We start from the raw sequence: 14,579 nt of genomic DNA, 5'->3' as shown, positions 1-14,579 counted from the left end.
ATTGATGACTACTGCCGCCGCCTGAAGACGTTGGCGGACGAGCTCCGTGACATTGGAGCCAAGGTGGACGACGACCTCCTCCTCAGCACGCTCACCGCCGGCCTCAACGAGGACTTCGGCAACGCCGCCTCTAACCTCACCTTGATGCCGAAGCCCTCCTTCCCCAAGTTTGTGGCGTACTTGAGGTTGGAGGAGCGTCGGATGAAGGGGGTCAAGAAGCGTGTGCAGCACCACGCCCTCGCCGCCGGCACCTCCCGCGGTGCCCCTCCACCAACCGCCCCACCCGCGCCGCGCCAGCAGCCGCCGCCACCAGCGCCTCCGGGGTACTTCCCCCTCCCGCCCGCGCCTCCCGCCCCTCCTGCTGCCCCCCAGCAGCCGGGTGGCGGGCGCCGCGGCAACCGCCGCGGGGGCGGCCGCAAGCAGCAACAGGCGCCGGGGGGGGGGGGGGGGGGCGTCAGCAGCAGCAGGTGACTCCCCCATGGACGTACGGCACCAACCCGTGGACCGGCGTCGTCCACGCCTACTCCATGCCGGTACCTCGGGCTCTGGCTCCGGGCATCCTTGGGCCCCGCCCGGCGGGTCACCAGGCCCTCTTCGCCGCGCCGAACGCCGCTCCCTACGGCGGCTATGGTACCGCGCCCCCGCCGGCGCCCGCCTACGGGTCCGCGCCGGCCTATGGCGCCGCCGCCGCGCCGGCCTATGGGACCGCGCCCTCCTACGGCGCCGGCGCTGCTCCGGCCTTCGGGGCTGCTCCCGCGCCGGCCTACGGAGGGTTCTACCCTCCTCAGGTGCCGCCGCCGTGGGACCCGGCCTTGCTCGCCGCACTGCACTCCGCCCCGTCACCGAGCTCCTATGGTGGCGGTGGTGACTGGTACATGGACTCGGGCGCCACTGCTCACATGACTGCTCATCCCGGTAACCTCACATCTGCCACTCCCGTTCGTACTCCCACCCGTATCACCGTTGGTAACGGTTCCTCCCTACCCATTACTCACGTCGGTCATATGTCTTTTCCTTCCACTTCTACTCCTGTGCATATGTCTAATGTTCTTGTGTCTCCTGACTTAGTCACTAATCTTGTTTCCGTTCGTCGCCTTACTCGTGAGAATCCTATAACTGTTGAATTTGACACTATCGGTTTTTCTGTGAAGGACGCCCGTACACGGATGGTGCTCCACCGATGTGATAGCCCGGACGAGCTTTATCCAGTGCATCCCTCCGGCGCCACCACCACTCGTCGCCCTGCCGCCTTCGCCGCTAGTGTCGATCTTTGGCATGCCCGTCTTGGTCATCCCAACTCCACCGCTATGCGTCAGATTCTTCAAAGTTTTTCTTTCTCATGTAATAAAGTCGACGATCACTCTTGCGAGGCTTGCCGTCTTGGCAAGCACGTTCGTCTTCCCTTTAGCGAGTCTACAAACATTTCCACCTTTCCGTTTCAGTTGTTGCATAGTGATGTTTGGACGTCCCCGGTTGCTAGCAACACAGGCTATTTATACTATCTGGTGATATTGGATGATTTTACTCATTATGTGTGGACCTTCCCTCTCCGTCGCAAGTCCGACGCTCTTGCCACACTCACCGCTTTTTATTCATATGTCACCACACAGTTCGGTCGTCCTATTCTTGCCTTGCAAACTGACAACGGCAAGGAGTTTGACAACGTCGCCGTCCGCAATTTACTTGCGTCCCACGGCACCATCTTTCGCCTCACCTGCCCCTACACGTCTCAGCAGAATGGTCGCGCCGAGCGCGTCCTTCGCACGCTTAACGACTGTGTCCGCACGTTGCTCTTCCACTCCTATGTGCCTACTCGGTTCTGGCCGGACGCGCTCGCGACCGCCAACCTCCTCATTAACATTCGCCCTTGTCGTTCCCGCTGGAACTACACCCCTCACCAGCTCCTCTTCGGTGTGGTTCCATCTTATGATGGTCTTCGCATTTTCGGGTGTCTCTGTTATCCTAGCACCGCATCCACTGCTCCTCACAAACTCGCGCCCCGGTCCCTTCCTTGCATCTTCCTTGGCTATCCTCCCAACACCAAAGGTTACCGGTGCTATGATCCAGTCTCCCACCGCGTTTTCACTTCGCGGCATGTGTACTTTGATGAGCTCGTGTTCCCGTTTCAGCAGGTACCGTCACCTTCGGAGTCTCCTGCGGCGCGGTTCGCCCCTGCCTCCACCTTTGGCGGACCGCCCAACCGCGCCCCGGGTCCGGCCCTGCCCGCGCTCCCCGCGCCGGCGGCCCCTGCCGCGGCCCCCGACGCAGCGGCCTCCTCGGCCGCCCCCGCGGCCCCCGTCGCGACCCCCGATGCCGCGGCCCCCGTCGTCATGGCCCCCTCGGCCGGCCCCGCCGCGGCCCCCGCCGTGGCCCCCGTCGCCGCGGCTCCCTTGGCGGCTCCCGTCGCCACGGCTGCACCCCTTCCCGGTGTGGTCACTCGGGCTCGGACTGGGACCCTGCGTCCCAGCACGCGCTACCCGTCGGACGAGTACGCATGCGCGGCTTCTACCTCGACGCCGTCACCGCTCCCCACCTCCGCTCGCGCAGCCCTTCGGGATCCGAACTGGCTAGCTGCAATGCGTGAGGAGTTTGACGCCCTGCAGCGCAACCGTACGTGGCAGCTTGTCCCGCGGCCACCCCGTGCCAATGTCATCACTGGCAAGTGGGTCTTCCGCCACAAGACTCGTCCCGACGGTTCTCTCGAGCGCTACAAGGCGCGTTGGGTGGTGCGCGGCTTTCGCCAGCGCGCCGACGTGGACTTCACCGACACCTTCGCCCCGGTTGTTAAACCGGGCACGATTCGCGCCGTTCAGAGCTTGCTGTTTCTCACGCTTGGCCTGTCCACCAGCTCGATGTGTCTAATGCTTTCTTGCATGGCCATCTCGACGAGCAGGTGTTCTGTCAGCAGCCGACTGGTTTCGTCGACACCGACTATCCGGACCACGTGTGCTTGCTCTCCCGTTCTCTCTATGGGATGAAGCAGGCACCTCGGGCCTGGTACCAGCGGATCGCGGCCTTCCTCCAGCAACAGGGGTTCCGGTCCACACGGTCCGATGCCTCCCGTTTGTCTACCACCAGGGCCACGCCACCGCGTACCTCCTCCTGTACGTCGACGACATCATCCTGACTGCGTCCTCGCCAGCGCTTCTTCAGCAGATCACAGCTCGCCTCGGCACCGAATTCGCCCTCAAGGACTTGGGGGCTCTTCACTACTTCCTCGGCATCGAGGTAGTGCGCCAGGCTACTGGCTTCTTTCTGCACCAGCAGAAGTACGCCTATGAGCTTCTGGAGCGCGCGGGCATGCTTAATTGCAAGCCTGCTTCCACGCCTGTCGATACGAAGGCTAAGGTGTCCGCCGTCGAGGGCTCTCCGGCGTCCGACGCTCCCTTCTACCGCTCCATCGTCGGTGCGCTTCAGTACCTCACACTGACGCGTCCGGACATTCAGTATGCTGTCCAGCAGGTGTGCCTTCACATGCATGCTCCTCGTGACACCCATTGGGCTCTCGTGAAATGTATACTTCGGTACATATGTGGCACCACAGCCATGGGTCTCACCCTGACGGCCTCGCCCGACACCAGCCTTGTCGCCTACTCCGACGCCGACTGGGCTGGGTGTCCCGACACTCGCCGCTCCACTTCCGGCTACTGCGTCTACCTCGGGCCCTCTCTGATTTCGTGGTCGTCTAAACGACAACCCACGGTCTCACGATCGAGCGCCGAGGCCGAGTATCGGGCCGTGGCCAACGCCGTCGCGGAGTGTTCCTGGCAACGACAGCTCCTCCAGGAGTTGCTATGTGAGGTCACCAAGGCGACGCTCGTCTACTGTGATAACGTCTCCGCGGTGTACCTCGCTGCTAACCCTGTCCATCACCGACGGACGAAGCACATCGAGCTCGACATCCACTTCGTCCGGGAGCACGTCGCACTTGGTCGTGTTCGTGTTCTACATGTGCCCACCGATCAGCAGTTCGCCGATGTGATGACGAAGGGACTACCCACCTTGACTTTCGAGGGTTTTCGGTCCAGTCTTTGCGTCACCGGCGACGCTTCGACTGCCGGGGGGGGGGGGGGGGGGGGTGTTGAACATGTGTCCATGTACGTAGGTCTGGGTTCTGTACGCAGTACCTGTAGTATCTGTCTCCCTCTGTATGTACGTGTATCTTAGGAGACAAGATACCGGCCGCACCCCTTGTACCTATATATATGTGCCTAGTGCACGATCAATCAATTATCGATGCGCCAAATCATTCTCTACAGAAATATGAGTCGTTGTTGTGCTGGCCAGGGAGCTGTAAACTACGGTTGACGGAGCTGCAACATGCAGAGGCCAGCACTGGAAACATGATGACCTCTGCTACTAGCTATCGGCACCAAGTGAACAGTGAACCATGCTTCGTGGCATGGGGTTGCTGCAACCGTGTGGCGGGGTGCTGCAACTTGCCATGGAGTTTCTGGAATCGGCGATGGCAAATGCTGGAATTGGGAGGAGACTTGCTACGATGGCGAGGTATTTGCTGCAACTGGCCAGCATAGTGTTGGAACTGGCCAAACAAGTACTACAACCGGTGACAGCCACTGCTACCACCGTTGACGGTCGTGTTGCGACGGCGGCGGCCGTTTTTGCTACAACCGCGGTTGTGGATACTGGGACCAACAAAAGTGAGTGCTGCTACCAGCGTTGGCGACTGCTTTTTTACTGGGGACCGTGATGGGTGGTGTTTTGCTACAACCGGCGGCGGTTTTTCGCTTGAACCGACACCTGCAGATGTTGGAGATGACAGAGGGCATGGGGTGCTGCAACTGGCACCCATCGGCCTTGCCGTCGCGAGCAAGCGGGCGCCATGAATGGCGGCTTTTGTTCATGCAATGAGTTGTGTTGGGGATGGCGCGCCCCTGGGGCACTGTATTTTAGCATGTCCTGGCGGCGGTGCCTTTTTTCGTAGACATGCGATCCGATATTCTTGCTCGCTTGTGCCAAGTTTTAGAAAGAAATATACCTACCTCGGACATCACGTCTAAGGCTAGCTCCACCGAACGTACTCATCGACGCGGCAAGCACCGCCGGCCTTAGCTTAATTAATTACTCTCCTCGCCGGCCGGCCGGCTCATCATCTGATAAGAAGAACACACGTACGCGCGTTCGAGGTGGTACGTACGTACAGGCGACCATGGCCGGCAGCAGCCGCGGAAGAGCGCCGGTCGACCACTCACCGCAGGCGCTGCCCACCGCTCTCAGCCCTACTAGGTCTGCACGTTCACCCTTGATCACCCCACCTTCTTTGTTGCTCGAGTCTTTGTCCAATTGCGTTTGGTACTTCTGATTTCATCTCAAGTTTATCTAGTTAATTGTGCTGGATTTTCCAAACTGAGATCCACTACCAGGCTAGACGATGAGTTCAACGTTGTTCAACTCTGATGTGGCTTATCGTAGCCATGAAAAATCGTGAAGCTTGATTATTTTCTCAATACATCTAGTTGGTCCTTCTTGTTTGCCTCACACAGCATTTCTGTATGAATTCTTTCTTCTGCTCTACTAACCTTAAATTTTTCACAGTGAAGGAAAAGTCGCTGTTGCTGCCGACAGGCCGTCCGTCTCAGGCTCTCCCTCGCCTCCTTTTTATGAACATCGTGATTGGACAGACCTCCTCGATGTCATGCTTCACCAAGTCATTGCTTTCCTGAGTTCATTCCAAGACTTTCTCGCCTTCGCCGGCACCTCCAAATCTTGGCGCTCCGCGGCCTCTTCATTTCCATCTATATATACATCCACCTTTCCCCCGCTCCACCTCAAACCTGATGCCCGTTATGCTCGTCGACAGCAGGACAGTGCCACGCGCATCCTTTTGTCGAAATGCAAATGGCAGCTTGTTGATCCTTCCAGGACAGCTTTGCCCCCTCGATGTTTGGCCCCGCGAAATGCTCCAAGTTCAGCGCGCTATTTAGGTTCCTCATACGGGTATCTTATATTCTTTGATCAGACACATTGCCTACTTGTCAATGCGTACACTGGCACTAAAACGAAATCTCCCAAACTCCGACCTGGCAACAACTTTGGGAACTACTATTATGGGATTCTCACAGCTCCGCTCAATTCGTCCAACTCGTGTCTTCTCCTTTGTTCGAACACCTCTATGTTCCAGTGGAAGTCTGGAACACCCTCATGGGTTGAGCAGCCATTTGCTTCTGGTGGTGCTCGCATCCTTCAGATCGTGTTCTTCAAAGGTCAGATGTTTGCCATCGACTTTCTTCAGAGAATCCACATTATGCAATTTTTGCCTCAGCTTGCCATGCATGAAGTAGCAGCTGTTAGGGGAGAGGACATGGTTATTGGCCTCCATTTCAAGCCATGGTTGGTGGTATGTGGCGAGAGGCTTCTCCTGGTTGACCTATCGGTAGTCTCTGACGAACTATATGGCATCCATGGTAAATTTCAAGGCTTTCACCTTGACTTGTCAACGGAACCAGCCAAGTGGGTGGAGATAGAGAAGTTGGAGAATTGGACACTCTTTATTACCTTTGATAGGAGGAACCCTACATTTTCTTGCATGAGCCCCGAGAGGTGGGGAGGAAAGAGCAACTGCATTTATGTTGCGAGACCTATTGAAGGTTCGGATGAACCTTGGACTGCGATCGAGCTTGGTCAACCAGTGCCGAGCACAACCAGAGCCATTTCATCCAGTCTAATGAGACCGCCGGGGGATGATGGCCATTACAGTCAACTGGAGAACCTATGGGTGCTCCCGAGCTCCGTTTATGATTTCGGACAGTGAGCCATTATTGTTGAGAAATGATATTATCACACACTTGAGATTCCTGCTACATTTTGTTGTTTGGGCAAAGTTTGTCTTATTTCAGAGTATTACGTAATGTTTTATCAGCACTGCTATACACACGATGTCCTCTGGCCGATTTATGCACGATGTTGTTAATCAAGCTGTTGGTGTTAGGAAGCAGCATCCACAACATCATCCGATCCGATTATGCATCGTGCACAAATCGGTCATGCACGTGGTGCACAAAGTAGTTTCGATGTTTTGATTAGTTTCTTTCTTGTTTCAAAATGTATCATAATGCTTTGTTGTGTGCCGGCAAATCCACTTTGAAAAAAAGGTGGCACTTCCCATTACTGTTGCCAATCTTGGTGTTTCATGACCTGGCACCAATGGATTTGATACAATATTGTAATCTATGGTTTAAAAAACTCATCCTCAGATTTATGATACATCTTAAAGTTGACCCAGTTTCTGCAATTGGACACGTACAAATTTCAGTTGTAAGCAATGTGCACACATTTACAAATTACCGGGATACATTGAATGGGAGACTTGGAAGTGAAACCACGGCACCGATGAGCACATCAGCAGTAAGAAATTATATTCAGAGGCAGTTGGACAAATAAGGAATTTGATTCAATAGATTGCGGCAGAGTTGTGTCAGGACAAGATAATAACACACATTAAAAAATTGACTTCTTTTAGCTAATTTCTCTTTGCAGTTACCACTTCGTCATGGCAGTACTAATTAGCTGTGTGGTGATGCATGCTGCTACTACTACTACTACCTTTTAGCAACTTCAGCCTTAGCTGTGTGGACTGTGGAGACTAATGCAGGTGTAGGATTCAGGAGAGGGAGCGAGGAAAACAGCCAATGCAGGTGTAGGATTCAGGAGGGAGCGAGGGAAAGGATGCGAGCGCAGGCCTTGTAAAGGATGCCCAAATTTCTTAGATAAAAAATCAAGTGGGGATCTAATATAGCCCTAACAAAGTACTCTCTCCATCCCAGTTGTTTTATATTTGTCAAGATACAGATGCATCTAGTGTACTAAGCAGGAGGCAGTTACATGCAAGATGAACCAAGAGAACAGGTGAAACCTTACCAGGGTGGAGGAAGAGAGAGCCTGCCTTGGAGATAATGGCGATGGGTGGGCGGTGCTTCTCATGAGTCCTTCTCCGGCAGTGTTGCCGCGGCGGCTCCCTCTTCCGTGCTGCAAAATTAGACTGACTCTGAAGAGTCCGAGCATGTTCTGGACCCAATTGTGATTTAGCAAAACTGCAATATGTCAAAGAAGAATTATCACAGCAGCAGATGTATCCAGGCGAATCTGATGCTTTCTGGCAAGAAAGTAAACTGGTGTGCAAGCAAAGCTGATCATTAAGTACATCTTTCTGTGCTTTACACTCCGCTTACAACAAAGTAAAATTTGGCAAGTGCTAATGCTACATGGGATATCCTGTGTCTTATCCAAGTTGCAAAAATCCATGCTCTGTGTTGCAAGGGGAAATTTTCATCAGAGCTTTGTAGTCTTGTAGAGCTGCAAGCCGTAGTTGCACAAGATGATCACTGGCAATCTGAGTAGAACATGCTCGGATACACCCATAGGGGTTGCAGATTGGGGCACCAGGTTCTATTGTATTCTATCATAGGACCGGCAGATGGATCTTGTTCATCGCCCACCACATGCACAATAAAAGAGTGAAGGCCCGGATAGTACAGCGACTTGCTCCTTCCTCCCCGTCGTTCTGGACGGCTCCTCACATCACCCCCAGCAAAGAGTGCCCAATTGTCCAGCTGCTTTACCTCCACCCATTTTGCAGGGTTGGTTGACATGTCAAGGTGGTGTGCTACAAATACTGACCAGCCTGAAACATATGTGCTAAAACAGGAAACCATCAGAAGCATGTCACCACAGACCACCAGCCATGGTTTCACATATGAGCTTGGGGTCAGGTTGCTAACACATTCAGCTGTTATCTTCTGCAGACCAAGCTGGGGGGACAGCTGCAAAGTGTATATCTCATAGCAATCATCCATCGCGATGAACTGACCATTGAATTCCACAATCTGTTCTATCCATGCATGAGAAAGCTGGAGTTCAGACCAAAAGTCACTTCCGACCGGCCAATCAAACAAGGATGTTGTAGTGCTGACAAGGAGGTGTGAGTTGGATGATGCAAGGGGAGCTGTCAGGGTGGCACTGAAGTAGATCTCCCTCTCAAATTCACCGTTGAATGGGAGACGTGGAGGTGAAACCTTCGCACCGCTGAATACATCAACAACAAGACAATCTCCACCACGACAAAAAATTAGTTGACCATAGGAAGTGCCAGCGAAATGCATCTGCTGATAAATTTCTAAAGGAATCTGGTAGCAAAGGGGGATGTTCTTGTTGGTCGGATCAATGACTTTGCATGTGTGCAGGTCTTGACGACCATTGTTAGAAGAGAGGTCAGCAGCTTGAACACTGGCATTCAGTTGGACGAGGAGAGGCGGGAATTTGGAGCAGAAGGTATATTTGGATGGGTATGAGCAGAATGCAGCACGCCAAGAGCGACATGTTGCAGCAAGGGCAAGAATGTCACGGAAGGATCCTGACAAAGCAAGAATGGTGTGAAGCGGGTCATCTGGGAGGTCTGCCCAACAACGGAGCATGGACGGAGCAGGTTGTGTGGACACAGAGGCGGCACCCAGTTTGCTCGGGCTTTGCATTATGGCAAACTCTCTGCAAAACATAACAAGTTGAAGGGCAACAAATTAGAAAGACAAGGCAATGACGAAATGAAAACTGAAAACTGAAAACATAGATAGCCTGTTAGAAGTTAGAACCATGGATAAACATGTGTTGTTCTTTGGGTCTAATGTATGCCCTGTATCAAGACTTGTTATGCACATGTAAAAATATATGTAATTTTAATGGTTGGTTTTGGGTGGATTCTTCCTTATATTATGGGATTCATTAGGAAAGCCCCCGATTTCATTAGGGAAAACTGTTGAAACTACAAAAGAGAAGCAAAAATAAAAAGTTCCAAAAAAAAGTGTAGAACACCAAGGGACCATGACTGACCATGGGGTAACGGTCCTTGCTCACAGAGAAAACATATCAGCATCCAACACATCAGTAGGATTTCACGTTCAAGAATTGATACAATAACAAGAAAAAAAAATTCCACTGAAAAAAACATATCAGGAAACCATCACCTGAAAGGCTAGAACTTCATTGCAAGACACCTATGCATCTTCAGACCATGAGATTATAAATGTGACAGCAAATGCAAATATGCAACTGCCCGGTACACCGACATATTAATTAATGTATTCTATCTTCCCACTCCATCTAAAGATCGTTATGTGGTACGCGAAACACACTAATTTTTTTTCTCAAAACACCGCCCCAAATCAAATTCCAGTCTTCTATAAGTATTAATCAGAGTTTTTTTTCTTGAATGGGTATGCGAGATACACAAATTTCTTCTTCTCTGAAAACCACTGTTACTAATCAGAGTTTTGGTACTAAACTGTACACACCTACTGTATATGTTGCCTCGAAATCTTGTGACGCTGGTAACGCTAATTAGAGTTTTGTGCTAAGCGGTAGGGCTGGATTTAGAGGCAGAAGTGTAAACGGGAGGGAGGGGGTGGAGTGGCGCAGAAACCAAGATGAACTCAGAATTCAGGGGAAATGAAACTAGGGCTTTGGCCAGAGAGAGGGGGGTGGAGGGAGGGGAGGGGAGAGAGCGCAGGCCTTGCTGGGGGAAGGAGGTAGAGGTCGGCGAAGAGGGCACGGTGGCTGACGAACACCGGTGTCTTCTCCGGCGGCAGGTGGTGGCTCCGCCAGACCTCGCCTTCCCTTAGAGCATCTCCAATAGCCGCGCCAAAAGGCGCGCGCACGGTAAACTGGGCTTTTAGCGCGCGCGGGACGTTTTCGCGCGCTCCAGCGGTGGCGGGAAACTAGCACGCGCGGGAAACGATGGCGCGCGCGCGGGAAAAGGCGGCAGCTTGCGCGCTAGATTTGGCACACCGCGTCCGGCGCGCCTATAAATTGTAGCGCCCTCTGCCGCTCTCTCTCGCTCCCTCTAGCGCTTTCTCTCCTCGCCGCCGACACCACACCACCGCGCCACCATGCCGCCTCACCGCCTGGGAGGTTCGGGCTACCGCGGCGTCCGCCCGGCACCTACTCCGCCTCGATCCGGTTGGGCGGCGGCGTGCGTCTCAGCCTCGGAACCTTCGACACCGCCCAGGACGGCGCCCGCGCGTACGACGCTGCGGCGTGGCGCCTCCGGCGGTCCCGTTGGGACATGAACTTCACCGACGTGGCGATGCCGGAGCGGGCACAGGAGTTGGCTCCTTTCCCGCGGCTTATCACCAACGAGGATCGGCGCAAAAACCGGAGGCGGGAGCGCCGTCTCAGCCTCAGCCTAGCCGAGATGGACGAGGAAGCCATGGCGCTGTGGAGGCAACGCTTCCCGCAAGATATCATCAACGAGGAACAGTTCTTCGCCGAGAGGAGGGCGGAGAGGGAGGAGAGGAGGAAGGAGCGAGCCGCCTATCGCGAGGACAAGCGAACGCGGAAAACGGTCGCTAAATACAACATCGCGCTAGGAGATGCATCGTCCTGGGACTCCCGCGACGAGCGGTTCCTTGACGCCTACGCTCCAACGTCTGAGGAGGACATCACCGAGGCAGAGTCCGAGTCGGAGAATGATGAGTAATAGTAGTTTTTTGTTTTATTTCTGTATCGTAGAACTATGTATTGTAGGAAAAAACTATGAAATATGTACGCATTTCTATAAAATATAGCGCGCCTGCTGGAGCGGCTCGGACGCGCTTTATTTTGCAGCGGCCCAACGTACCGCCGCATGCAAAACCTGGCTCACCCGGCACTGTATTCTAACTTTTAATGCGCCGCGCGTTGCGCGGCTGTTGAAGATGCTCTTGCGCTTCACACTTGTCTCTGCTTCTGCTGCTGCTGCTTCCAAAAGCTCTCGTGTCGTCTCCTCTAGCTTATCTGGGTGTGGGCTAACCTTGGGTCGTGCTTGGGCAGGCCCATGCACACGAGTTGAAGCCCTAGACGTTGGCCCACACTTAAAGTCTCCCTCATGTGTCAAAAATAATTTTAAAGTCTCCCTCAAAAACAAAAACTTAATGGTCTCCCTACATTCAAATTAATTGTAATTTATGTTTTTCCTAAATCTAACTTTTAAAGTTTGACCAAGTTTTATTTATCGAGCTTTCTTTGATTCTAGTTTTCTTTTTGTGCTTATATTTTTTCTCTTTCTTTTTACTTTGGTCCTTTTTTCTATTTTCTTTATTTTTAAAAACTTTTTCCTTTGTAACACACGAATATTTTTTATGAGGCACATAAACAATTGTAGTTTTTGATATTCTTTTGCATAAACTTTATCAAAATTTCCACTGTTTGACTTGAAACCAAATTTATTCGCCTTTTTTTCAAGCACGGAGAGACTACAACACTCCTCTTAAAAAACAGAGCCTACACAAGTACTTCCTCCATCCCAAAATAAGTGACTCAACTTTGTACTAAAGTGGGGTGGAGGGAGTAGTATCCATGGAATTTTTCTTCACACTTTATATTTGGTCTCCATGTAGCAATTATGGGACAGGCTATACATCAGTAAACTGTAAAACAATTTACGGTCACTCACTTTTTTTTCCCGTCGTGGTGTTGCATGTGATTGACGTGAGAAAATAACTCGCTCGAGGTGATTGACGTCCCGAGGGTTGCACTTGCCGCCCCTGATTGAGGTGTCCAGGGCTGCACTATCTCGTGCAAGCATGGTCCATCACAAGTTATGCATGTGATTGGTACCCCAGCGGCCCAGCCTACTCATCGTTGTTTATCCTACAACGCCCCGTTGATGAATAAAACGAAAATAAAGGAAAACAACAAATGAAAATTTTCAAGTGGAGAAAGAATTATTTAATGCACAAAATAATGAAAAAACATAGCACAGAATTTACACAAAAATTGCGCTTTTGTACCATATAGAAGAAAAAGCATATAAGAGTTGAATTTACGGAAAAAAAAAAGAAGTTCCCTAAGCAGAAATTAGAGAAATTGGTATTGCCCTTTTAAGAAAAAATTAATTAATTAAAACAAGTATTGAAAAAAAATTGCACACAATCTACACAAAAATTGTATCTTCATAATATGCAAAAATAAGCATATAATAGTGAAAGTTTCAAAAACAATTCTAAGAAGTAAAGGATTAGTGCCATCGGTATTACCTTTAGAAAATGAAATGAAAACTAAAACTAAAACCAAATAAAAAAATAAAGTTTTTCTAAGGAAGAATGAATTAGTGACGTTTGTATTACCCTTTCAAAATAAAAAATCTAAATAAAAATCAAGATAATGAAGTTTTCTAAGAAGGAATAGACCTTTAAGAAGAACAAAAAAACTTTATAAACTTGCACACAACTTTAGACTGAAAATGCACATTTTGGAGTATGCAAAGAATAAGCATACAATAGTGCAATTTTCACATTCTACGATAATATACACATATATTATTTGTACTTGCATGTATACTTAAACACACAAAAATAAAAAATAATATTTTCTAAGAAGGAATGAATTAGTGACATTAGTATTATCCACTAAGAAGAAATAAAATGAAAACAATAATAATAACAAAATGTGCACATAATTTGCACACGAATTACATTTTTTATAATATGAAAGAATAGACACATAATAGTGAAATATTGCAAAAGAAGATGTTACTAAGATGTTAGGAATTAATGGTATTGGTATTACACTTACAGAAGAAAACAAATTATATAAAAAACTAAAAAAATAATGAAATACTTATTTACATTACAATGATATAAAAAAATAAAATAAAAAACAACTACTAAAGAAAGCAAAAAAACTTATAAAAACGAAACAAAAATATAAAAAACAAGGGAGAAAGAGGAAGGCTATGTCACACAGCAATGGGCTTTGGCCCATTAACAAACTGACTGACCCAAATATGAGGTCAGTCAAAAAAAAAAACAGCCCAAAAGAACACACAGACCATCCCAGAAAAAATAGATACACAAATCTTAAAGCAGAAATGAACTGCTTAAAAATCGACTGACCCAAAATTAATTTTCAGGCGACTTGCATATAGCTAAACTGAGCAATTTTTGGGATTCCTAAAGCTGTAGGCGACAAACTGCAGCTTTAATACTGCAACATAATTCTCGTTGGACTAATTTTTTTTGTACAAAAAACAAATTCTATCGTCTCAAGATCAGTGGTGAGGAAAAATATTTTTCTCCATCGGGAGCTCTGCCTACGCCATATGTTCATGTAGGCTATTCTCTGAACATAAGATGAAACTGAAGATACAGGCCCCACTATTCCTCTTGAGGCAAAGCTACACCTGAAACTTGTGAGTTCCAGCAAATAGTTAAACAGCACACCTAATAACTGATAAAAGGAACACACACCTCTTTCTAAGGTCTAAGCACTTCCGTGCATGCTGAACTAAGCGGCTAGAAACCTACCTATTCCAGCACAAATAAGCAAAACGTGGTACTTTTCTTAATGCAAAACGTATTACATATTCGTCTATTGTAAAGATTAAACAGAAAACGGAATGGCGAACTAACTGAAAAATCTTGAGTAAAAGTCTCCCACGGTGTTCTGAAAACAGAAGGATGGAACTAACAGCAAAAATCTTTGGCCCTCCTTCCACCATGAAAATCACCCATCCAAAGCTGTAGACGTCTTTGATGTTTTTTCAGAAGAAGCTTGTAGAGCAGCATGCCGTAGTTGCACACTGACGATCA

General features: G+C 50.0%; 1 protein-coding gene across 1 annotated transcript; it reads right to left on the bottom strand.

The window, feature by feature from the left end:
* Positions 1-8,339: 8,339 nt before the first annotated feature.
* On the bottom strand, positions 8,340-10,394 carry LOC109757625 (uncharacterized). Its single transcript, XM_020316448.2, has one exon. It carries the CDS (start codon positions 9,510-9,512, stop codon positions 8,340-8,342), a length of 1,173 nt encoding a protein of 390 aa, XP_020172037.2. The 5' UTR covers positions 9,513-10,394.
* Positions 10,395-14,579: the final 4,185 nt, after the last annotated feature.

Source organism: Aegilops tauschii, chromosome 7, assembly GCF_002575655.3.
Source record: "Aegilops tauschii subsp. strangulata cultivar AL8/78 chromosome 7, Aet v6.0, whole genome shotgun sequence".
Lineage (NCBI taxonomy): Eukaryota > Viridiplantae > Streptophyta > Magnoliopsida > Poales > Poaceae > Aegilops > Aegilops tauschii.
This window is presented reverse-complemented; position numbering and strand designations above follow the sequence as displayed.

Excerpts from the sequence above, each read along its gene's own strand:
- LOC109757625 (XM_020316448.2), bottom strand. The coding sequence starts at position 9,512 with ATGTTTTGCAGAGAGTTTGCCATAATGCAAAGCCCGAGCAAACTGGGT.